General features: G+C 36.4%; 2 protein-coding genes and 1 non-coding gene across 7 annotated transcripts; 2 read left to right on the top strand and 1 right to left on the bottom strand.

Moving 5' to 3' along the window:
- Positions 1-601: 601 nt before the first annotated feature.
- On the top strand, positions 602-7,584 carry LOC127968859 (modulator of smoothened protein). The gene is made up of 4 exons (XM_052570230.1): positions 602-958; positions 1,062-1,292; positions 5,585-5,797; positions 5,880-7,584. Exons 2-4 carry the CDS (start codon positions 1,187-1,189, stop codon positions 6,062-6,064), a joined length of 504 nt encoding a protein of 167 aa, XP_052426190.1. The 5' UTR covers positions 602-958; positions 1,062-1,186; the 3' UTR covers positions 6,065-7,584.
- Positions 7,585-9,090: 1,506 nt separating this feature from the next.
- Positions 9,091-9,172, bottom strand: trnal-uag (transfer RNA leucine (anticodon UAG)). The gene has a single exon. It is a non-coding gene; the product is annotated as a tRNA-Leu (tRNA).
- A 573-nt stretch (positions 9,173-9,745) lies between these two features.
- On the top strand, positions 9,746-24,089 carry LOC127969220 (eukaryotic elongation factor 2 kinase). Of its 5 annotated transcripts, XM_052571038.1 has the most exons (20): positions 9,747-10,191; positions 10,392-10,446; positions 10,618-10,899; positions 11,947-12,012; positions 13,249-13,349; positions 14,557-14,617; positions 14,741-14,778; positions 15,259-15,430; positions 15,555-15,704; positions 15,797-15,929; positions 16,042-16,169; positions 16,688-16,883; positions 19,305-19,360; positions 19,495-19,572; positions 19,947-20,003; positions 21,303-21,437; positions 22,137-22,325; positions 22,423-22,547; positions 22,634-22,812; positions 23,368-24,089. In XM_052571038.1, the coding sequence occupies exons 2-20, from the start codon at positions 10,429-10,431 to the stop codon at positions 23,475-23,477; spliced, it is 2,274 nt and encodes a 757-aa protein (XP_052426998.1). In that variant the 5' UTR covers positions 9,747-10,191; positions 10,392-10,428; the 3' UTR covers positions 23,478-24,089. The 5 variants fall into 5 exon arrangements, with proteins under 5 accessions (XP_052427002.1, XP_052426998.1, XP_052427001.1 ...); XM_052571041.1 differs by lacking the exon at positions 11,947-12,012; XM_052571040.1 differs by lacking the exon at positions 19,947-20,003.
- Positions 24,090-24,453: the final 364 nt, after the last annotated feature.

The raw sequence follows: 24,453 nt of genomic DNA, 5'->3' as shown, positions 1-24,453 counted from the left end.
TGTATATAAACTAATGGTAAAAGACTAGCAGTGTTTAACTGCTTTGTTTCAGCAATAAACAGGCTTCAAACATACACAAAAACTTAGAAATATATTATATTGAAGTGGCAAAAAGTAATTAGAATGTCAAAGATCATCTTGATCGAGAATGACAGGGAAAAAAATGTCAGGATGTAATATACGTAATGTAATATATTTATTTTATTAAGATCATGGAGCGAACTGTTCATTCATACAATGAACAACACGTCACAAATTTGAAATAGCAAGTAAGAACATACAAACCCTTGTCCAACAATTTATTGAATTATATCTATGGCGCTCTTTAATATCCTCATTGCGTTCACTACAGTGTTAATATGTATAAAATTTAAAAAAATATTTTAATCTCTTAATTTCGCTGGTATATTAAATTTAAATTTATTAAACTTAGTTGTAAATTGTTGTTTTCTCTTTATTACAGTTTGTGTCTGTTCAAATTAAGCATCTATGCTTAAGTTTTTTTTTTTTTAAGAAACTATGTTGTTCAGTGACGTTTCCAGTCCAGTTTCCAGAACTGTCAAAGGCAGGGTGGTGACGTCACATGCTGCGTCATGTTCTCCTGCCCACTCCGTTATTCCTTACAAAAGGAAAACATCTCGCGAGTAGGGTTGTGTGTTTTGAAAGGCTCGCGGATGCTGTTTTACGGTATATTAGTTCAAACTGAAACGCGGAAGAGCGCAGGACAAGAAGGACAACTGTAGTTATCGATACAGCACGACATTTACCTGAATATCCGATACTGATGCAAGAACAGACTCGTGCTTTGTGGAATTATTTTCCTCTTTCAATGATATGCACAAATCAAAAGCGAAGATCCAACAAGGATGTAACACATCGGAATACTTGGTATTTTCCTCGGAGCCGTGCTCAAGTTTGGGCTAACCTTTAAGGCTGTTTTTAGTGGAGTTCATAGGGGGTAACGTTAATGTTTCATAATGGGATGATGTTCATTGTTGAATGTCATACTGCTAGTGTTTGCATCATAATCCCTCAACTGACATTCAGATGTTGTCTTCTAGAACTGCATGAAGAGCATTTCCATGAGGTTCCCTCTGAAAAGAGGGAGTGAAGGTTGCGTCCATCTCATAAAATCCCAAACGTCTAGTAGCCCTTTACTCATGTACTCACAGACTGAGGTGTGAAAATGGATAAACTCACCATTATTTCAGGATGTCTCTTTCTCGTGGCAGATATCTTCGCAATTGCAAGTGTTGCAAATCCAGACTGGATCAATACAGGTGGTCAAGAGGGTAAGAAACTTAATGTTCTGTTGAATCCCATGGTAACTCTTTAGAGCACTCGTGTATCTGCATGTGCAATGTTTTTTGTGCTATCAAGCACAAAATCATTAAATCAAAGCATAAAATCCAAAAAGTCCATTACAAAAAATTCATACGACTGTAATGTATTATTTATGATTTTTTTTAATCATTATTTATGCATCAAACATGCATTTCCTGCTGCAGTTGGGCACATTGTACTAAAAAAGATTGGAACATATTATTTTCCTTTCTCTACACATCCATTTATGGGTAGAACATAGGAAAAAGTGAAAAAGGTGAAAAGATGCTTTTACATATAAATATGTAAAAGCATCTGGCATTAGCTGATAAAAGCCAGTGATGAAATGTTTTGCCTTAGTAAGATGCACAAACGAATGCTTTTAAGCAAATGTGTTGTTGATTACTCAGTGTGTTTGTTGCTGTATTAATGAAGTCTGTTGGGAATTGCCTTCCACAGAGATGAGATCTACCAGCAGTTAATTAGTTGGAAAATTGTTCTGTTATGTAAAAATGGCAATAATATGCAGATGCAGATGATCTTATATGGATCCTCATATTTACCACTATACTTTTAAAGGATTTTTTATTTTTATTTGGGCATTAAAGTGTGTATGCAGTGTGTAATTCAATTCAAGTTTATTTGTATAGTGCTTTTTAGAATACAAATCATTACAATGCAACTTTACAGAAAATTAGGTTTCTACAATATTTAGTAGTAGCTTATAAGTGGTGACTGTCAGTTTGTGCGAGTATGACAGGATTTTTCTGAAAAATGTATACAAGATGTAGTCAGCCAGATGATGAACATTATTAACAGCAATTATTATATGATGCAATCACACTTGTAGGAATATTTGTTAGTTCTGTTTGTTGATTCAGGGTTAGCATCATCTGAGGTCCTCTGAGGGGTCAGCACCATCTCTTCTCAGGTGTTCTGGATCCAGACTGGAGCTTGTGTAAAACCTAGTTACCACGGGATGTAAATGTTGCTGTCTGTGTATGTGAATGTAAACAATCAGCAAAGTTGTAAAGCTGAAAGTGCACTATAAATAAAGGTATTGTCTCCCAAAAATAAAAAATCGGCAGTGAACAACTTGACCCCTCCCACAAACATGTAATTTTTCTGACGACTGCTTCTCTAATCTCAGGGAGTAAAATAAAAATAGTTAAACGCTCTATTGGCAAAGGGCATCTCAGGAACTGCACTTCAGGTTTGAATCTTACCTCTCAGATAGGTCCTTCAAGGTATCTTGGAGGGTTGAGGTTTCCAAGTTGCAACATCTAGCTGCTGGAGTGCCTCAGGGCTCAGTTCTTCGGCCTCTTCCCTTCTCTGTCTACATGGCATCACTAGGCTCTGTCATTCAGAAAGTTTTTCAACTTAACCTTGCCAAGAAATAACTGTGTGTGGTGGTTCCAACGAACCCATCAGTTCATTGCAATTTCACCATCCAATTAGGCATAATCAACCATAATTCCTTCAAAACCAGCCAGAAACCTTGGAGATGTAATTGATGATCAGCTGAATTTCTCAGAACACACTGCTAAAACGTGTCCTGCAGATTTGCTTTATTCAACATCAAAAAGCAGTTTGCAGCTGCAATATTAATGCTGCAAGATTAATGAGCTGAAAAGAACACAAATCACACCTCTGTTCCTCAGTTTGCACTGGCTACCAATAGCTACTTGCATAAAATTCAAGGCATTAATGTTTGCTTACAAAACCACCACTGGCTCTGCACCACTTTACCTAAAAACACTACTTCAGACTTTTGTGCCCTCTAGAAGCTTGCGTTCTGCAAGTGAATGGCACATTATTGTGCCATCCCAAAAAGTCACAAAATCACTTTCCCAGACTTTTAAATTAAATGTTCCCTTTTGGTGGAATGACCTCCCCAACTCAGTCCGAGCAGTTCAGTCCTTAGCCATCTTCAAGAATCGACTAAAAACACATCTCTTCCATTTTTATTTGCCCCTCTAAACTCTAGCACTCTCTATTCTAAATCTTTTTTATCTATTCTTTTTTTTTATTATTATTTAAAAAAATAAACATGACCCTTTAAGACTTGCACTGTATTTGATTTCTAACTGCTTTTTTTCTATTTAAAAAAGACCTCTAATCATTATTTGTTCTTTTTCTACACAAAAATAAATAAATACATTTTTAGTGGTTGCAAACAATTTATTTTAGCTACATTTAAATCGAATAATGTTGAAAGTTAGATTGTGATTGCTTCCATGTCCTTATTTGTAAGTCACTTAGGATAAAATGGCTAAATGTATATGTATAAATGTGTATGTGTGTGTGTGTGTGTGTGTATATGTATATATATATATATATATATATATATATATATATATATTTACACACAAACACACACACACACACACACACATACATTAGAAATAGCAAATATATACACTCTTTTTACACAATATTTACTCAAAATTATCCAAAAAAGAAAAAGCTGCACTATACTGCACTGACAATGCTGGTGGTAGATTCTGATCCAAGTGGGTACACAAGATAAAATCATAGCTGTGCTTTACGGCTTCACTCTACAGATGTGTATAGAGAAAGATATCCTGTGGAGTGACTTTAAAAGGCATTTCCCACATTAAAGATTTTTTTTAAGGATTTTTTACGAAGAGTTGGTGTCCAGTAGACTTCCACTACAGAAAGATACTGACTTTGGATATACATTTAATAGTTTATGTAGCTCAATTAATGCTTAATGAAGTCGACTGTATCATATTTGATTCATACATTTCAGGCCTCTAAATCAACATGATCAAAATTGGCTGAAGAAATGTTGAACACAATATACATGCCCTCAATTGTCTGATTAATAGTTCATACTTTTTTTTTTAGCAAGTAAAAGGTTTTTTAAAAGGCTTCTTAGTAAGACATATTATTGGGAGATTTAGAGTGAGAACTGATATTAATATGCATTTTATGTAACCAGTTTGCTACACTGTTATTAATATCTCATTTATTGACATTTTTTACTTTTACTTTTCTAACTATTATTTCCTATGCTAGGCTTTACATATGGTAAAGTTAATCTGACAGTGACTGTTTGAGATGACTGGTAAAATGAAATGACTTAAAGGTACAATTTGTAAGATATTTGCAGTAAAATAACTAAAAACCACTAGGCTAGTGTTATATATTTTGTCCAGCTGATTACTAACAATATCTCTAATGTTTTCAACTTCTTGTAAATCATGAGAAAATTCCCATTCTAAACAGTGCCACAGGGCAGTACAGTCACCTGTCAATGACGTTAGTTCCCCTTTGTTACCGCCTTTACTGACGTATAAACCACATGACAACATTGTCATGGAGAAATGAGGAAGTAGCTTCGCGTCAAACTTCAACTAGAAAGAGATGGCAATCTCACTTGTGTTTTACTCGACAGGTGAGTTGTTTGATTTGTATCTTTACAGAAAACATATGATATTATAACGATCAACAAGATTAGTATTATGGGGTATACACGCCAAACGCGGGCCATCGCATCTCTAGACCCGCGCGAGGACTGATCCATAGTCTGAGCGCGTCTTTGCATTGACTTTGTATGTAATCTACTCGCGCAAATCGTTGAACTCACAGTAAATCCATGATTTATCTTTCCGTCTGATTGATGGCCGTCAGCGGTTGGGTAGAAGACAACAAATCCCATCATTCCATGCTCCTTCTTAGCGTCATCAAATCACGCGATTGTTACTGTTTTGGTAGTGCACCCTCTAGTGGCAGGTCCTACAACCTGTACCTTTAATTGAAACTTTTATTGGTCTTTCTTATAATATTTCATTTCACTGTATGCAACTTTGTGAATACAAAAGATTTTCTAACGTCTTGAGTCACAAAGCTTTCAAAGAGGGCATGATTTGAGATGTATTTGAATCCACTGTCAGTGTATTTGTGCAAGAGGATTGTGCAGCACTAAAGCATGCTTCTTCCTCAACATAAATGATGCAATTTAGAGTGGAATCCCTAATATTATAAGAGGAGACTCTTTATTTTTTTTTAACTCTTTGTTCTTCATGTTCTTTTCCATGTTCCAGAAAGGAATTCACATTGTTTGTGATACTTTTTTTGTATTTTACTTTTTGTGGTGGTGTAGCATCATTAAAAAAAAGTGGTTGTAGAATAAATGCAACTGCACGGATTGATATATTGTGTTATGTGGTGTTTAAATGAAGACTTGTTTTAACAGTTTATAGTCATGACACATTATCCTGTGTTTTGTACATAGGTGCTCTGACTCTGGGTCTAGTCAAGCAATGCCAGACCATCCATGGTCGAACCAGGGTATGCATCTCCCCAAGCCTTCCTCCAGTATGGATCACTACCCTGTTCTTCATCATATTAGGCATCATCTCACTCTCTATCACATGTGGCCTGCTTGTGATCTCACACTGGAGACGAGAGGCTACAAAATATGCCCGTTGGATCGCCTTCATGGGAAGTATGTTACATAAAGGAAATTTAATATGCACAAACAATTCTGTTTAGTGATTTAAACAACATTGTGTTCTTTTTTTTTGTAGTGGTCCTCTTCTGCATGGCTGCTCTCATATTTCCAGTTGGATTTTACATCAATCAAGTTGGAGGACAACCTTACAAATTACCCAATAATACTGTGGTTGGGTCCTCATATGTACTGTTTATTTTATCAATATTTTTTACAATAGTTGGACTTCTTTTTGCGGGTAAAGTCTGTCTGCCTGGCTGACAAATGATCTGGTTTTACAAAAAAATGTTTGTTACACATTTGACCTTAACAATGCGAGTGTGGTTTAAATGATGACCAAGAAAAAAAAAAAATCCAAACACTTCAAAGGGATGACTCACTGACTCAAAACGGCCTTTTGCAGTGGAAATGTTATAATGATATTGTGGTCAACAAAAGATTTACATAAGCAATAATCTACAGTCATAAAGTCATTATCACTAAATAAATCATCCTTGCATTGCCCTGAAGGGGGTTATTTAATAGTAATGACTGGCGGACTGTACAATATCCCAATTATGACATGGCTACTCACCAAAAATATACAGACATATAACAATGATTTGTGTTTCAATTGTTTTTATAACATTTTACCTGTACAATATATTAACTTGAAGTCTTGGCTTAAAGAGTTTGACTCCTAACCCTAAGGTTGTTGGTTTGAGTCCTGGGCCAGCAATACCTGACTGAGGTGCCCTGGGAGCAACTGGGGGTTCATTGCCTTGCCAAGGGCACTTCAGTCATGGGTATTGAGGGTGGAAGAGAGCACAGTTCATTCACTCTCTCCCACCTACAACTCTTGCCAGCATCGTGACTCAAACCGGCAACCGGCTGTTAACTAGTCCAGCTCTCCATTAGGTCACAGCTGCACCTAACATAAAACGTTGTGCGTTGTGTTCATATACTCTGCGATCTTCCGTTGTGACTTTCGTAAAAATGTGACATCAGAACTACTTAGTCACCAACTTGAGCACTGCCCACCGTCCCACCAGACAACATTGCATCCATGCCATTGCTGTGCAACTACAACATGGAGACATATAGAGAAAATGCTGTTCAGTCGATGGATTTCAGGAAAATACATCAGGACTTCCAAACAACATTAATATAAGAGACCAGTGGCTGAAAAGTAAAATGTGAGAGAAAATTGATTTCCCTGGTTGTTGTTTTAGAATAGTTTTTTCTTGTGCTTTCCCACTCAACTGCAATGCTTTTGAGCTTGTGTCTTGCGTATTTTGCAATGTCTCTATCATAAAACAGCATTCAAAAAAATTGGGCACTCAGGTCAAAACAAGTTTAAAAGTTTAAACGAAGAGACCTGGTATTTTTTTTATCAAATCCCACTGTCACGTCTTGCATTTTCACAGCAAAAACATTTGTGATTGCCCTTCTGTGATGGGGCCCCCACACACTACGGGGGTGTCCCGTACCCCACTGGATGGTCCTGGTATCTTTTCTACCATGTCTGAGTGCATTCTCCACCATTAACTGTAGAGGAATGACAGTTAAACCCTATGCATAGAGAGACCAATATGGCCAATGAAGACAAGGAGTCAAATTTGCAGGTTGTTCAGTTGACAGAACGTTTACAGAGTTCTCCACAGTTCCAAAGGCCAGAGAAAATGAGTAAGAGGATACAGCCTTGAACTAACTTAGAATAGATACTTTATCATATGGATTGTTAGATCATTCCTGAATGAATGAATAAATGAAAATAAAAGAAAGAATGTAAAACAACACAAATGGATGGTCTCTTGAAGTAACACACACACATTTGTTTCTGTGTATTGTGGGGACTTTCCATAGATTACTATTACTTTGACCAAAAAATATTGTATTATCCCCTAACCCTAAGCATTGCAGAAAGCCTGTTTGAATTGTTACACTTTCAGATAAACATAATTTACTATTTTTTTATTTATATTTTTATTTGCCTCGTGGGGACAGCAGACCGGTCCCCAAAATGTCCGATCCTCCAAAATTAATCCTTGTGGGGATATTTGGTGCCCACAATGTAGCATAAACAAGTGTACACACACACACACACACACACACACACACAGGTTGCTAGAAAGAATCCTTCAGGATGATCATATTACATCACTTCTACAGGTTCTGAAGGGTTAGCAGTACAAATAATTCTAGCAACATCCAAACATGGTGTTTTTTTTCTTCACGTAAATTATTTAAAGACAGTATCTTGGCAACACTAAGTTACATTTGTAAGCAACTATTGTAAGGGTCATAGGTGAGTCATTAATCTTCTCATCTGAGCAGCTGTTGATACTCCTGGATACTGCTCCTTTGGCATGGTCACATGCCTATCATAATACACCATTAGATAGAACAGCATCTTTTCCCATCAAGGTTGAACTGCAGCACATTAATGGAACTGAGCACTGATACAAACTTCTACATGTTTTTCCATCATAGTTTAACATCATCTAATGGTGCTATAAACCATCAAAATAATTACAATTGCTAAGCATACATCAGACCTTCAGTCACCTCTCAGAAACCAAATACAGACATTGCCTGTAACAAAATACCAGATTATATATAATGGTTTCAGAAGATTATGATTAGTTATTCATAATATTATTAAAAAAAGAGGAGTGGATTGGAGATCCACCCCTTCAGGACCTTATTTTTCTGTGTGGAAGTAAACTGTTTACTGTGAATGTTTAAGACAACATGCATTAAATTGTAAGACTGTTTGCACTACAAACCAATGTGTTCATAATTCAGATAATATATTAAAATAATGTTGAGACACCAATTTGCATTCTCAAGCAGCAGAGCGAGCTGTTTTGTACAGCTAAAATAGCTGAAAGCGAATGGAACTGGAAGCCAGACTCATAACATTTATATATGGCCATGCCTGCTCTTACGGGAAAAATAAGGTTGATACATTAATATAAACAAGAGAGACATCTATAATAACAATAGTTTTGATTGATCTGATTTCTGTATCTTAATAAATTCTGCATTAAACGAATTTCAGGGCTCTGTGTAGGTCATTACACCCCAACATCTACAACGTTTTAATTGGAAAAATAGTTTTACAGGGTTATAAAAATAACCTAATAATAACGTTCTGTATAAGTTCTGATTGTATTCAATCACGAAAGTGCTGACTCGGAGCAAGACTGTGATGGTTTAGGGTGCGATTTGGGACAGGGCCACTATTGGTCCAGTCGGGCGACACTTCCGCGTTCAGGAAAAAATTTGGAAAGTCTAAAACTTATTGGCAGCGGTGGGATTCGAACCCACGCCATCGAAATGACTGGAGCCTAAATCCAGCGCCTTAGACCACTCGGCCACGCTACCATAAAACTACATATGCTACATATTAGCCTACATAGCTAACATATTTACTCTCAAATAATTATTTCATTCACGCTTAACAACTTCAAGTTCTATAGTTAAGTGTCATACGTTTCATTTAAGTGAATCGTTAGAAACAAAACGTCTTGGAACAAATATAAGTGTCACATTTGATGACGCTGACACTGGCAATAAAATTAATCCCAAAAACACGAAAACATCCGCTCGGTTTGGTTTGCAGGCCACCAGAACTGGATGAGCAGGTCTGCTCTTCATCACAGTGGCTACGTGCAGCTAGCAGTGGAGCACTGCCCTGCCCCCACAACTCGCGATTCTACTATGGCCAAGGCCCCTCTAATGAATATTAATTACTTGACGTGACGTTCACCTAGTGCGATCATTTGATTTGATTTTGGAATGTGGCGCTTTTGAAGGCTTGGCTTATAAATATTTATTTACAGGAAACGTCAGCATGAATAACTTAATATTCATGAGCCATGCCCCTGCCTTTAGTAGGATTCGAAACACGCTGAAATTGATTAACATCATGCGCTCCCCATAAAAAGGCCACGTGATTGACCATGACACATGGCTGTCTTCGAAAAATATTTTGACGTTTTATTCCTTATACAAATTTGTTTTGTGTATTACTTCCATATAATCAGATACATTCATGTATTTTTGATAAAGACCACTAGAGGGCTGAATAAGCAGCTTTGACGTTGTGATGAGTTATGGCGAAGGGTGTTGTTCCTTGGAGATATGCGCGGTTGGAGGAATCAACACGAGGGAACATTGCTTGCTTTCCAGGACACGTAGTACACATTTGTGCAGAGGCACAGTAAACCTGTCACTGTGCACTGTGCTTGAGAAACTGCCGCAGCTGAAACTTCCGTTCAAACGCGCAATTCATTGTTGAATTGGCTTCCTTTTTAGAAAGGGTTTAAAGGCGAATCGGAGAATATCTGTTTACTGTTGTCGTTATGTCTTCATTCTAGCAGCTTTATTGATTCGAGAGTAAGGTATGCTACTTGCACTTTTGATTATACTTTATTGTAGTCTGTACTGTTTACACCTTGAGCTCTTACGTTATGCTTTTTGGTTTGAGTAATTAAGCAACAAAATGCATTCGATAAATGTAAATTTAAGCTTAAAATGAATGACGTTGCACTTTAACGTATTAAAATGAAATGAGTTTGCTATTGCAATCCTGTGTTTTAAGGTTATTTGGCACAACAACTGTCTGATGGGTCAATGGAATGCATGAACAGGAACAGGTTTATCTCGGACTGACATTAACGAATACCTTCACAATTTGACCAACGTTCTGGATCATTTGTTCTTAGTTCATCTAAAACAACAACAACAAAAACTGATTTTTCTATTTATTGCAATGCTTCTGCTGATGTAGCAGTATTTGACACGTATTCTAATGTGCTTGTTTGTAGTTTTGGTGCACAGCACAGTGGGACATCATGGCTGACGAGGAGCTCATGTTTAGTATGGAGGAGCTGGTGGGAAGTGCTCGGGATGGACCTAGGAATGGATGTTCTGAAAGTACACAGTCTTTCAAAGATTCCAATGCAAGCGATGATGAAGATGACTTCCGTATCTGCCCCATCACTGACGACCCCATAAGCCCAACCAAAGGTTGCTTTAATTACCAAAAGAACGTCCTTTGCAACCAGCAGCTTTCAAATTCGTTGCCCAAAAACTCTTTCACCTACAGGGTGAGTCTTTCCCAGTTAATCTGCAGCTGTAACACTTTACTGAAAAAATTGCTTGTGCTGGATTTTGAGTATAGCCATGTGTGTAAAATACAGCATGACTTCCAGTGCCATATTTCTTTTATAAGACTGTTACTACATAGTAAACATATTAAGGACACAAACATTCATTACAATGTTATTGTATTAAGCCAATACATCGAGAAGCATCTTCCTAGACAAATGTACTCCCTAGGTTGTAAACAAAAGCTATTTTTGGACCAGCATACCAGTATTTGTTCTATATCTGTAGTACACAGCATGTTTATTGTGTGTAGTATAAGAATTTTATGGTACTTGCTTACATTTTTTTACAAAAGAATTACAGATTTACAAAAAGGTGCAGTATACAGCAGTTGTGCTAAATGGTGGTAAATGCCTCTGACACAAATTACATAGGAAAAGGTGTAATAGGTTTTTATTTTTGAATTACAAATTATTAAAATAGTCGTGAGAACAATGTGGCATACTAGTGTTTGAAACATTCATCATTGCTTAATGCACAATGTTTCACAGACTATTTCATACGGTTACAAATCTCACTATTACAGTAGCTACGTTTTACATCATAGATGAATACATTGTGTGTTTTAGCATGACTGTAATGCTGTATCATTATCCAGAACTGGAACTATCCATTTCATAATCCTATTTTGGTGGTAATCCAACAATGTCCTTATCTTGTTTATGTCCACTTAGACAATGACCTCTCTGTAATGGTGAAAGAGACTGCCTGTACCACAGAGAACTACTGAAGGAATGTTTTTTCTTAACCACAGAGTTTTTTTGCTTTGTCACCAAGAGAAGCAGTGAACTAATATGCAGTATGCAAAAATAGTTTTCTCCATCTCCGTGACACACTAACTTCCATATATGGAGCTCTCTCAAGCTCTCACGATGGGACTTCCTTGATCTCATGTACTGTAATTATTACTGTAAATAAGTCAGATTGCCTTTCTACTAATATTTTTGTGCTTAAAAAAGTGGGTCTTGTCTATTCCTTCAATATAGAACAAAAATGAACCCGAGCAGGATGGGCACTCTGTCAGGGTTGGCTCTTTAACTGAGAAAGGCCGGGTATGTTTAGAAACGTTTCAGTTTCTACCCTTCCACTTTACTTTTTTTCTCTCACAGAATTTGTTTACCCCTCTTACCCTGAGTCATTGTAGCATCTAGGCTGGAATACACACTCTTTCCATATTTCTCCTATCACCTTATTTTCCCTTTCATTCCTTGCAGTTGCTCACTGTAAAAATATCTATAATGGTTGCAAAGAATGTGTGTCTGATGCCGTATAGGCAATAATATTTTTTACATTTTACTTTATAGTTTATAAATGCATTTTAGATATCTATTAATATCTAGTGTTTTTGTAACCTAGCATAGTAAGACTTTCTACTTCAATAGAAATAAAAAAAAAAACAAGTTAAGAAACTACCAATGCAAATACTGTTCATGCCTAATATTAATATGGGCATTAACATTTTTGTTTTAAAAATTATGAATTTTTATATTTACGTGAGTACTCTTTAGGAGATGCCCATGGCTTATGGATAGCTATGTCACGCTATGTCTTATGACACATGGGTAATGTTTCCATACTTACAGGGTTCCCTGTAAAGACGAGCCCACACTTTGGTGGCATCTGATGTATATTATTACTCGCCATCTCACTGACCTTTCGAAAAGAAATAAATAATTTGCTGAATGTACTTGTCCACAGGATCTATGTTTACTGGTTATTTTGAGATAATTTGTCATGTATTCCGCACTTCAGTGTTACTTCACTGATGATGCTTGGTCCATGATGAGATTAGCACTAGTACAGTAAACTATATCTCTTACAGCTGTTATTTAGAATTTGCAAAGCACAAAGTTCACGAAATAACCAAATAATAGCCTGGTGTTTGCTCCTGACAAATGCTTACCAAGATCACATAACAGCAACTTTTTGTTGGAGTAAACCTACCTGTCCAACAGGAATGGGAATCAAGGAATGTAACAGATCTTGTTCCAATTCTGATTCCTGAAGGGAACAGGGTGTCTTGATAACCATTTTTTTGATGGCATTTCTTACTTTTTTTTTAAAAATACTGGGATCCATAACTTAATGTCTACTGAATGCTCTCAGAATTGATTCAAGCTTTTCTTTATCCTTTTATTCTTGCATGACCATTATTGCAGAATACCGATTTTCCTCCAGCACCTACCTTCCTTTTCCCAACCATTGCTTTGTGCTTGCACACCACCCTAAAATATGATGTGGATCTTCCATTTGAAGTTTTTCAAACAATTAAAATTTCTTTTGGTCAGGCAACTTGGAAACATGCTATTGAGAAAGCCAAAGCCATGCCAGATCCTTGGGCTGAGTTCCATCTGGAGGAAATTGAGAAAGAGCGCTGCACTCGATACAGGTGAGTGAAAGCGAGGCCTTTTGAATTGTTAACCTACTGCTCAAGGAGTGGAGGTTTGAATCCATCAAGAGGCAACACATAAGCCATGTTAGAGAGGTTAATTTGAATGTTTAGGCAGCCAAGCTACAAGCTAGGGCAAGCTATTCTTTTGGAAAATAATTGACATTTTTGAGAGAAATAGTGGCAGTGTGCCGATTTTTGTTTATTGACTGGCCAGATGCTTGATTATATGAAACCCTTCACTAAGTTTTTGGATGTGCACACATTACACTCTCTTCCTACACTACAGCCTACCAGCAAAAAGCATCTATGGGTTAAAACGTTCCGAACCCATAAGACTTTCATTCATCTTTAAAACACAATTGAAATTCCATTTAAAAAGTCCACACGACCAAACCCTTGGTGGTTTAAAAAGTTCATAAAGCGATTGTGGTTGTAATCCATAAGATCCAGAGACATGTCTTTTATATGATGAACTGATTTAATTTAGCATATTGATCAATTCGCATACATTGGAGCATAATAAATATGGTAAACAGAAGCTCAGCTGTACTTGCTTGATGCACGAGAACAAACCTGAGAGATTACTGAACTTTGGTGTTTTTCTGTTACCAGTCTTAAGATTTTACCACTATGCTGCCACCTAACAGACACCTGACACAACTGTAAATCATTCTTGAATGATTTCAGAACATGTCATTGCATAAGAGACACTGTAAGGATGATATCAGTTGGACACAAAAATTAGATCCGCTCCTCGATCCTAGAGCCTAATTTTAAACATTTGTAACTTCACACCTCTAAAATATCCCTTGACTTCAAGCCAATTGCTGAGTGTGCCATTAAACAACTATGTTTGGTGGCCCCGGTCTGCATGGTACACAGTGTTCTGGTTGTTCTGGGGGAAAAAAGCAGCACTTAGTTGTGTAAATATTGGGCGTTTGCTTTCCGGCTGTGTCCATTGTGCAGTATCTGCTCCATTAACTCTTTTTTTATTAACTGCCCTAATAAAGACAAATAATCACTTTTGTGTATTTTGGTTTCTTCACAATGTAGAAATATTTTTTTTAAGGGTAAATTGTGTTTACATTTGCATCTCCATGTAGCCAAATAGTTTGAGGCTAATTTCTAGTTGCTGCTGTGAAAAAGGTTTGATAACTACTTCCTGAGAGTGATTGACGTGTAAACGTGTGTTCTTGCTCTTTAGATTCAATGCGATTACTGGTGAATGGGCAAAAGATGACATATTTATCAAGGTTTCCTCTCAGGTATTTTGGCATAATAATACACATTTTTTTTTGTGTCAGTAACAACAACATTAATGTGTTAATACTTATTATTTATGTATATATATATTTAAATGTATTTATTTTATTCTATTTCTTTCACAGCCATTTGGAAAAGGAGCAATGAGGGAATGCTACAGAGCGTAAGTCAAGCCAATTTAAGCATACAGTTTATACGCTAGACTAGATAAATATAACCTAATGAGTATTGGTTTTAAGTAAAAAAAAAAAGTAAAAAAAAATTGTACCATTTCTTGTAAAGTATTTCATTTTTGTAGTTAATTAAAAAAAAAAAGTACAACTATTCCATGTAATTGTTCAATTGCTGTCAAAATGGCACATTATAATATTAAAAGCATTAGAAAATTATATTATAATAGTTTTACACTGCATGACAGTACTGACGCTGCTTGACACTCTTGTACTTTTGAAGGCACATTCACCACAATAACCAGCCTATCAACATTTAATTTCAAATATTTATTATGCTTTATAACAATTTTTTTTTAAATGCTTTAGTGGTATGTCTTCCATTTTTCAAGTGGTAATTTTACAGCTCTCATCTTGGTTTAAAAGTGTTTTGTTCTTTTTTGACCTGTAGCTTTGTTCTCTTTCATTCACAGGAAGAAGTTGTCTAACTTTTCCCACAGCAGCAACTGGAAATCGGCCTCAAACTACGTGGCTAAGAGATACATGGACACCGTGGACAGAACTGTTTACTTTGAGGATGTGAAGTTACAAATGGTGGCTAAATTATGGGGCGAGGAGTTCAATCGCTACAGGCCTCCCAAAAAGGTACTACTTCATTGGATATTGTTTGTTCAGAAAACATTGAAATTTGTATTGTGTGTAAACTAGGTTTGAACAATCACCCCAGATATGAATTATATACTTATTTAATGTATTCCATCATTATTAGGTTGACATCATGCAGATGTGTGTTGTGGAAATGACTAGTCGGCCTGGGAGCCCTTTGTTTCACCTGGAACACTACATTGAGGGGAAGTACACAAAGTACAACTCCAACTCTGGTTTTGTGAGGGACGATAACATACGGCTTACTCCCCAGGTGTTTTGTTAAAGACATAACAAATCTGAATCTGTTGTCTCAGTCAAATGATGTGTGATTATTTATTAGCAATTATTCTTTTGTGGATTTAGGCATTCAGTCATTTCACATTTGAGCGCTCTGGACACCAACTGATAGTGGTGGACATTCAGGGTGTTGGGGACCTTTACACAGACCCTCAGATCCACACTGAGAAGGGGACCGACTTTGGAGATGGCAACCTAGGTATTTATCAACATCCTGCATTCTTTTTCTCCTTAGAAACTTGATTTGTCTTAAGGTTGGCTAATGTAAGCATGATAAAAATGTGTAATTATTATCTGTGGGTTTGTTTCAGGTGTGCGTGGCATGGCTCTTTTCTTCCACTCTCACCTGTGTAATAAGATCTGTAGGAGTATGAGCCTCACTCGCTTTGACCTGTCCCCTTCTGAAATTGCACGATTGGACCGCACCAACAAAATGCTGGTTTGTATCGGATAATAATAATTAAAAAAAATCCTTATGCAAGTGTAGTCAGTGCTTGATGGTTTTCCTTGATGGTTTGAATTACAGAATGAGAGAATTTTGAATGACCGAACATTTTGATTTGATAAAATTGTTTTGGTCCAATGTAGTGTTGTTAAAAGTGATAATGTGTTAATGTTCGGTACTGAAATTAAAAAAATGTCAATTTCCTGCTAAGATTTGATCGCTGCTGAGCAAATTCTTAAACAGCACTGATTGGTCATTGTGTTCATGCGCTCATCAGATATGTCTGTGATTGGCTTCAATGATCATTGCTTCACGCTCTTTGCCAAGTGCTCACATAGAAACACATGAGAAACTCTATGGGTATTGATGGAACTAACCATAGTTGCTTTTAGGAAACGCACGCCTGATCAGGCCTACAGAGTAAAATTATCGCTTGGCACTGCATTCACAAACTGTTGCAACTCTTTATTCATTTCTGCAGGTTTTCTAAATAAATTCTTTTTTCTAAGCAGCAGTCAGCTCAGACTGTCGTCCGTGGATGTGAAGAGCATTGTGGTTCGCCCAGGGTCCGGACGACCTCTCTCGGCCACACACCTGTGCTCCTCTCCCGGCTCTCTGAGACTTCCTTGGTTGATGAAAGCAGTGACACAGACTCTGTTCCCTGTTCTCCACTTACTTCGGGCATCTCCGCAGGCCGATCATCCATGGGTAATACTATACTAACCTGGTACTATGTGTGAATGCACCTGAGGGACCCAGCAGAGTAATATCGGATCCCTTTTAAAGGGGTCATCGGATGTCCATTTTGATATGATTCTTTAGGGTCTTAATTAAAATTCTGTAACATAGTTTGGTTAAAATTTCTCAGTGGTAGTGCAAAAAAAAAACCTTTTTTTACTTTTTCAAAAAATGCTCTTTTCAGGGCAAGCTGTTTTGTAGCATTTTCCTTTAAATGCAAATGAGATCTGCTGACCCCGCCCCTCTCTTCTGAGCTGCTTTCAGAGAGACTGTTTACTTTAGCCGCATTCATCATGAAACTTGCTAATTGGCATATTATTAGGAAATGCAATTTGCAAAGATTCATTAAAAAAACCTTATACTCACTTTTCCCATAGCTGAAGCTGGATCGCGACTGATGAGTGCGAACATAAACGCATTTAGGTAGATCGGTGGCGCATTCCCTTCAGAAACAAACGTAATCCACTGTGTCTTTAGCAGTTCAGATGTAGGGAGTAAATGACGACTGCTATGTTTTTTATTACATCAACAACAGAACGCCTCAATCACTTTGGAAACATTCTATTTTCTATGTAGGTAATAATACTAGATTACTAGATAAGTATACAGTCAAAACCTATTTGGATGGAGAAAGACTGAAAGGATAAAAAAGTTGGTATTAAAAAAAACATCTATAGTGAGCCATACAGTCTGACAACAATGGTATCAAACATTTAGGTATCAAAACCTAAAATTTAGTTAAAGATATTAATACAGTTGTCAATCTCTTCCACATACTGTCTATGGTTATATGAATGTGTTACAGTTACCCCCAACTTGAGAAAACAGACAAAATAATGAATGACATCTCTTATGGTCTGTTGGCTGTCAGGATGTTGTAACCATCTTGAAACACTTTTTCAAATATAAATATTTGTACAGTAAAGTACAAGAAGTCCTTCCACTTGTTGTCAGCTGGCCGAGAACTTAAGTAGACCTTTGACTGGCTGGTTGTGATGTTACTAAAATTACCAGTTCTTTTGACTGGGAAAACATAAATGGATATTCAGTGCATTTGGCTATTTTTAGACAGAACGTTCTCTGTACTTTCAAAATGCTTAATAGTTTAGTGTGTTGTTTGACACTTATAAAGCAAAAATCCAGAATCATCCTTTTGTATTTTGATACTAATATGGATAACAGAAAACGGTAGTTAAAATAAGGGTTTCCTTTAAACATGAATTTCTGCAGCAGTGTGGCTTATCTAAATATAGCCATATTTTAATTTCCCTATAGACAGAATAGTAACTATGGGAATAAGTGCTTGTTTTCCTTAATGCACAATTATGTTCTTGCCAAGAGTATGATACACGTTGATGGTGTATCTATGGCTTACTGCATGAATATTAATTAGCTGTTGTTGAAGTTGCTAGGTAACCTGGGCCAGTGTGGACCACCACTGATCTGTATTTATTATAGATCAGTGTACACCACCCTTTCATTGTTTTGTTTAGAATTATAAGCACACACATCCTAACTTGCATATACAGCCATGGCCAAAAATATGTGCACCCTTGGTAAATATGATTAAGGAAGGCTTTGAAAATTCATCTGCATTGTTAATCCTTTTGATCTTTTATTAAAAGAATTAACAAAAATGTATCCTTTCATTGGATAATAAGAATTTAAAATGGGGGGAAATATCATTATGAAATAAAGGTTTTTCTGAAGAACAGAACCTCATCGGGCATTATAGGAGAAAGTTTAGACCTGTTAAACTGGCAAATGTAGGTTTCAAAAAGTTGAATAAAAGGGTGCCGTTAATTGTCAAATGTGTATTAGAGAAAAAACGTTATTTCATAATGATATTTCCCCCCATTTTAAATTCTTATTATCCAATGAAAGGATACATTTTTGTGAATTTTTTTAATAAAAGATCAAAAGGATGCAGATTAATTTTCACAGCCGCCTTTGACCATATTTACCAAGGGTGCTGATATTTTTGGCCATGACCATATAAGGCTTCAGTGGAGTATATACTTGTTTGAAACATCAAAACTGTCATGTTGAGTATTTAATATTATGATCGGAAACAGCATTAACAAATGTGTTCAAGCAATTAATATAATAACAGCATTCTGATTGGTAGTTTTATATATTCTGTTCAATTAAAACACAATTTTTTTTTTCTCAATTCATGTATACAAATTAAACCAACCACAACAAATTTTATTTGTGAATTTCGTCCTCTTACTTGACAGCTCTTCGAACATTCTAGCTGAAATGTAAAGCTTGTTCTCGTATGCCAAGTTCATACAGATTTAGCACTGCATTTCTTTGTTTTTGGACAATTGAGCGTTCATTTTATTCATGTCACCACTACTATGTCTTTCTATCTATGTGTGTTTACAGGCTGGTCATTCATGAATGAAATGAATGAGGCACATCGAGCTAACGCAGATCACAAGGTCAGTTTATGAAGAAGAATATATATCCACCATTAAGAGTGACATTTAATTCAATGATATTTTGTGGAAATGTAAGTTGATTTTAGCAGCAATGCAAAGCTGTTTTGTACTGTGAACCGTACTTGCGTTAACAGGATTCAGAGAATGGAGGAGACAGTGGATGCCCCAGTGAAAAACGCAGTGAAGGAGACTTAGTTGAACATCACAGTCAGGTACAGATTATCAACTGGCTAGACAATGCAAATTAAAAATATATTATATCAAAACATTATTTGTATCTGGCACAAAAACAGTGAAGGTTTTTGATGATTGAGCCATTTCTTTGAGGGTGTCAGACTTAAACCCAAGTAAATACAGAACTTTTTAAACTGAACTAAGAATTTAAAATGGTGTATTTAAATAAGAAATTTAAATGCAAAGCTAATCTTGCTTGTTTTCTTTGTTACTCCCCCGGCAATGTTTCCTTTCTGTTAGAGTGCATTATAAACTTCTTGTTGTAGTGTGCTATGCCTAAATGCAACATGAAATGCAGCAGTCATTTGGTCTCCTGAGATTCGTGATGATAGGTTTTTACACCATTGTTTAGGGTCGTCCCTACTACAACGGACATTACTCAGAATCGGATGAGGACAGTGTTCGTCGGGTAACTACAAAACTATTGATGAACTCCCTGTATCTAATCATGATAGTCACCCATCACCCATTGATTCCTAATCTGTTTTCTTCTCATAGATCATTGATAGAGTGGTGCCCTTCTGTGATCCACCTGTTATCTAAACCTCTAAACCTTTTCATCTCATTCTTCTTTCATTTAATGTCTAACCCTAATCTCATCTCACTTTCATACTCTTACCGGTGGCAAGATCTCCTTTCCCACAAACCCATATGTAGGGTTCTCATGTTAATGTCAGGGATTTTGAATGGCATGTAAAACTCACTGAAATGTATGTAGTTGTTCTCTGAAAAAAAAATGTAATTGACTAGCAATTGCTTTGAAGTCTTTAGAAATGACTTTCAAAATTCCTAGTAATCATGAATACCTATGTCCATAACTGTGAGAACCCTGCGTGTGATTTCCTGCATGCATTGCTTTTTCTGTGCAGCTATATTTAAAGTGTTTGCTTTTGTGGTTTTCCTAAAAAATGTGAGTTCTACTGCTTCTCATAGAAATGTTTTAGATTTAAAGTGGTTACATATAAAAGCAGTTTTTCAAATGACAATCTGTTTTCATTGACAATACAAGAACAATTCTCAGATCAGCTATCCACTCTATTTGATGTCACAACAGACCAATATCATAAGCTGATGTAAATGTAAATTTGGAAGATGTAAATTTAACTTGTGTGCAAAATTGAAATATTGCATACAACATTTGCGAATAAGCACGGTTTCCATCCAATGAGTCACAGAGATCAAAATCGTCACTTCCTGATAAACTACATATAAAACTAAGAAAAGTAGGAGAAGCCACTGAATATAATCATTTCATACATAATAAATTACTTGAGCGAGCAGATAAAAAAAACGTAAATGTGGTCGTTGCTTTCGGAGTGGGATGCCTGCTGTTTGTGAACGCAGTCGTGTAAGACCATAATACAGAAATACTTTGATGACAGACTTTTCTCAGGGATTTCAGAATGACCATAAAATTTCAGATGCTATGGAACGAGATCGGTCTGCTGGTTAGTCTGGTTTTGCCATCCCACAGCACAAAGTCACATGACTCATGCGTAATCCTTTTTCGCACAAGTCTAAAACCACCTCAAACGAGCGTAAAAACATTTTTGCAGAGTAAGGCATTTTTTTTTTTTTTAGTTTCTAATGCAGTACTTAAAAATGTGCATAAAAGCAGGGTTATGGAAACCCAGCTAATAATGATGCATTTTTTGCCAGTCATTACTCTGGTTGCTTAATAATATACTTTTTCTTTTGTATCTCTCAGCTGACAGATGAAAAATGGAGTTTTTACCATTCATCTCGCTCCCACATACACAGACCCTCCTGTGTGGCAATGGAAGTAGAGAGACTTAACACTATGCTTCTCGAAAAGAAAATTGGTCAATCCATCCTAGGCAAGGTAAGAAATTGTGCCATGTATTTTATAAATCTGTTCTTGAAAATATAAAATTATTACTTGGTTTAATCAACCAAAAATGTAAATACTATCATTGTTCACTGACCCTCATGTCATTTCAAACCCATAAGACATATTTAAAACACAAATTAGGATATTTTCAAATTGAGAGATTACTGTCCCTCTAATCAAAGTCTACGCAAACAAAACTTTGAAGATCCAAAAAGATCTGAAAGGTGGTGCAAAACTAATCCATATGAATAAAGCAGTTTATTCAAAGCCTTCTGAATAGATATGTTTGCTTTATATGATACAGAAGCTCAGATGTGCTTGTCACATGCTATAATGTACATTTAAGCTTCCAATTTTAGCATAATTGATGTGCCTTATTTATTTGTTTCGTTATTGTCAGGGTTAATAAAAGTTAACCTGAATGAAATCTGTTAATCATATAAAGCGATTTTATTTCTTCAAAAGACTTGGATTAAACCACACAATTCATTTTTGGATTAGTTTTACAATGCATTTATGACCTCTTATGCTCTCCAGAATTATGGTTGTGCAGGCTTTCAATAGAGGGACAGAAACCTCTCAGGTTTCTTCATTTGAGTTTTGAAGATGAACAGAATGGGTTTTGAATGACATGAGGGTAAGTAGATAAGTAAAAAAAGAAATCATTTTTGTGTGAACTTTTCCTTTAAGGTACATCTAGCCGTGGTTAACTACCATGAGGGCGGGCGCTTCTGTGAGAAGGATGAACCATGGGACCAGCTTTCTGCAATGTACCATTTGGAAAGGGCTGCCATGTGTGGGGAGCTTGAGGCCATAGTTGCCCTTGGCCAATGTTACCTTCAGCTGCCACATCACATTCTACCAGAAATCGAATTAGAGGTGCTTTCTTTTCCTAATTATCTTATTGTGTTTCTAATTATCTTTTTTGGTGGTCCTGCTTATCTTCTTCTGTCATATCCGTGTTGTTTCATCTCAGGCATCTGAGGAAAACAGCAAGAAGGGTTTCCGCTTTCTGCTGCAGGGTGCTGAGGCAGGAGACCGGCAGAGTATGATTCTAGTAGCACGAGCATTCGACACGGGTTTGAGCCTCCCTTCTGATAGGTGAGAAACGCATTGATCAGTTTTTTTCTTTTTGGACCCAGATGTGTTTAGAGCTGAAACTTTCATTTTGGACTTTAAAAATGCAGGGTTATGGACTGGAAACAAGCCGTGCACTGGTATGACTCTGCCCTTAAGATGACAGACTACGATGAGGGGGGAGAGTTTGATGGGATAAAGGATGAGCCGCGCTACCTTCTGTTGGCACGATTGGCTGAGATGTACCAGGAGGGAGGGCACAACCTGGATGCAGACCCTCAAAGAGCAGGTGAGTGTTTCTCGGGAACTCCTTAAGGTAGCCAGAGACACGTGGGCTACAGCATTAAGCCCAAAGTATATGTCACTTGTTCACTTTGTACATGCAGGATGCACATGGGCATTGAATTTGTTTTGCACTAATCAGTTGTTCCACAAGGTGGCAATACTGTCCTGGGCCACTGTGGCAAAGTAGAAAACAAAACTAAAGAGACTGCAACAACAACAGATGCTCGGATTGACAATTCATCCTGTTCTTTATCTGCCCAGCACAAATCATTAAGTGTTATTATACCAAAGCAAAAGCAATGGAAAATTTATGCGTCATAACATTGTCCTGTGACTTTTAAAATAATTAGTATAATAAAAACGTAAAAGATAAAATAAAACCTTGCAGATGTACAATAAGGTCCTTTTCTTGAAATGACAAACACAGGTTAGTGTAGGGATCTTGGCTCCTTTACAGTATCATGGCAGTTTTGCTTTCTAAATGTGTCCTGAATTTGTTGTAACAGTTTAAATTGGAATTGTATACATGTGTGAGTTATAATGTCTTTATATTTTGTAGGTGATCTTTTCAATGAGGCTGCTGATGCAGCTATGGAGGCCATGAAGGGCAGACTGGCCAATCAGTACTACATGAAAGCAGAGGAAGCATGGTCTTTTATGGAAGAATGAAAGTGCTGGTGTGGAAAAAAGCATGAAAACGGTTCCTATTGTTCACACAGCCTCTGTTTACATGCTGTTTTCAATGCCTTGTTTTCCTTGGGTCCCTTTGACTTAAGCGAAGTAATGTTGATATTAGATCAGTTTTCTAATGAATGAGACAAGGGCATGTGCTGATTCCAGATCAGTGGTATACTGAGGTGCTAAATATGCATACTATCCTGGTTCATTTTTAAATGAGAACAGTTGCACTGTGTCTGCAGACTTGTTCAAGTTGTTTCATGGGAATACTTGTATTACTTGGCAATAATTTATTTCTCTTGTTTCTAAAAGAACAAAAGGATGCATCTTTAATAAACATGTTGTGACTGTTGTGAAAAAAAAAATAACATTACTGATTATTGATCTTCTGTAAAATTTATTGTTAGTATTGTCTTAGAATATTAAGCATCAATATCTATTGCTGAGTTTTTAACTTGTTCTGTTTTGACTGTTAAAAAACTTTCATAATTTATCATAATCAAGAAGTGCAAAAGTGAGTGTGATCATTTTTTTAAGGTTATTTTCAAAGGATGACAAGATTACAAAGAAACAATAAAATTATTTTTAAAAAATGGCTCATTACACATTGTTTAGCCCGAATTTTATGTTGTTTTTTTAGTTTATACTGAGACGCCGGGCAAAATTAGTTTTTATTTATTTTATTTTTTTAAGTTTTCTTCTTTTTACAATTTTGAAAGTGGTGTATTATAGCAATCCCTGTAAATATCTTATTTGACTATGCATTACAGAGACCTATAGGACCTACTTGCTAAATTCTGCCTCAATAATTAATTTTGGAGTGAAATAAAATTAGGTTTAGAGTCAATTACAAACTTTTAGCCTAAACCTAACTGTACATTTAACCTTAAACGCCTAGGTTTATGTTTAATATTATTACAATAGGACCAAATACTGACGCTTGCCTTTTCTGTATATTTTGTAATAA

Source organism: Carassius gibelio, chromosome B12 (genome assembly GCF_023724105.1).
Source record: "Carassius gibelio isolate Cgi1373 ecotype wild population from Czech Republic chromosome B12, carGib1.2-hapl.c, whole genome shotgun sequence".
NCBI classification, from domain to species: domain Eukaryota; kingdom Metazoa; phylum Chordata; class Actinopteri; order Cypriniformes; family Cyprinidae; genus Carassius; species Carassius gibelio.
Note: the sequence above shows the minus strand (reverse complement) of the source record. Positions and strands in the feature narration are given on the sequence as shown.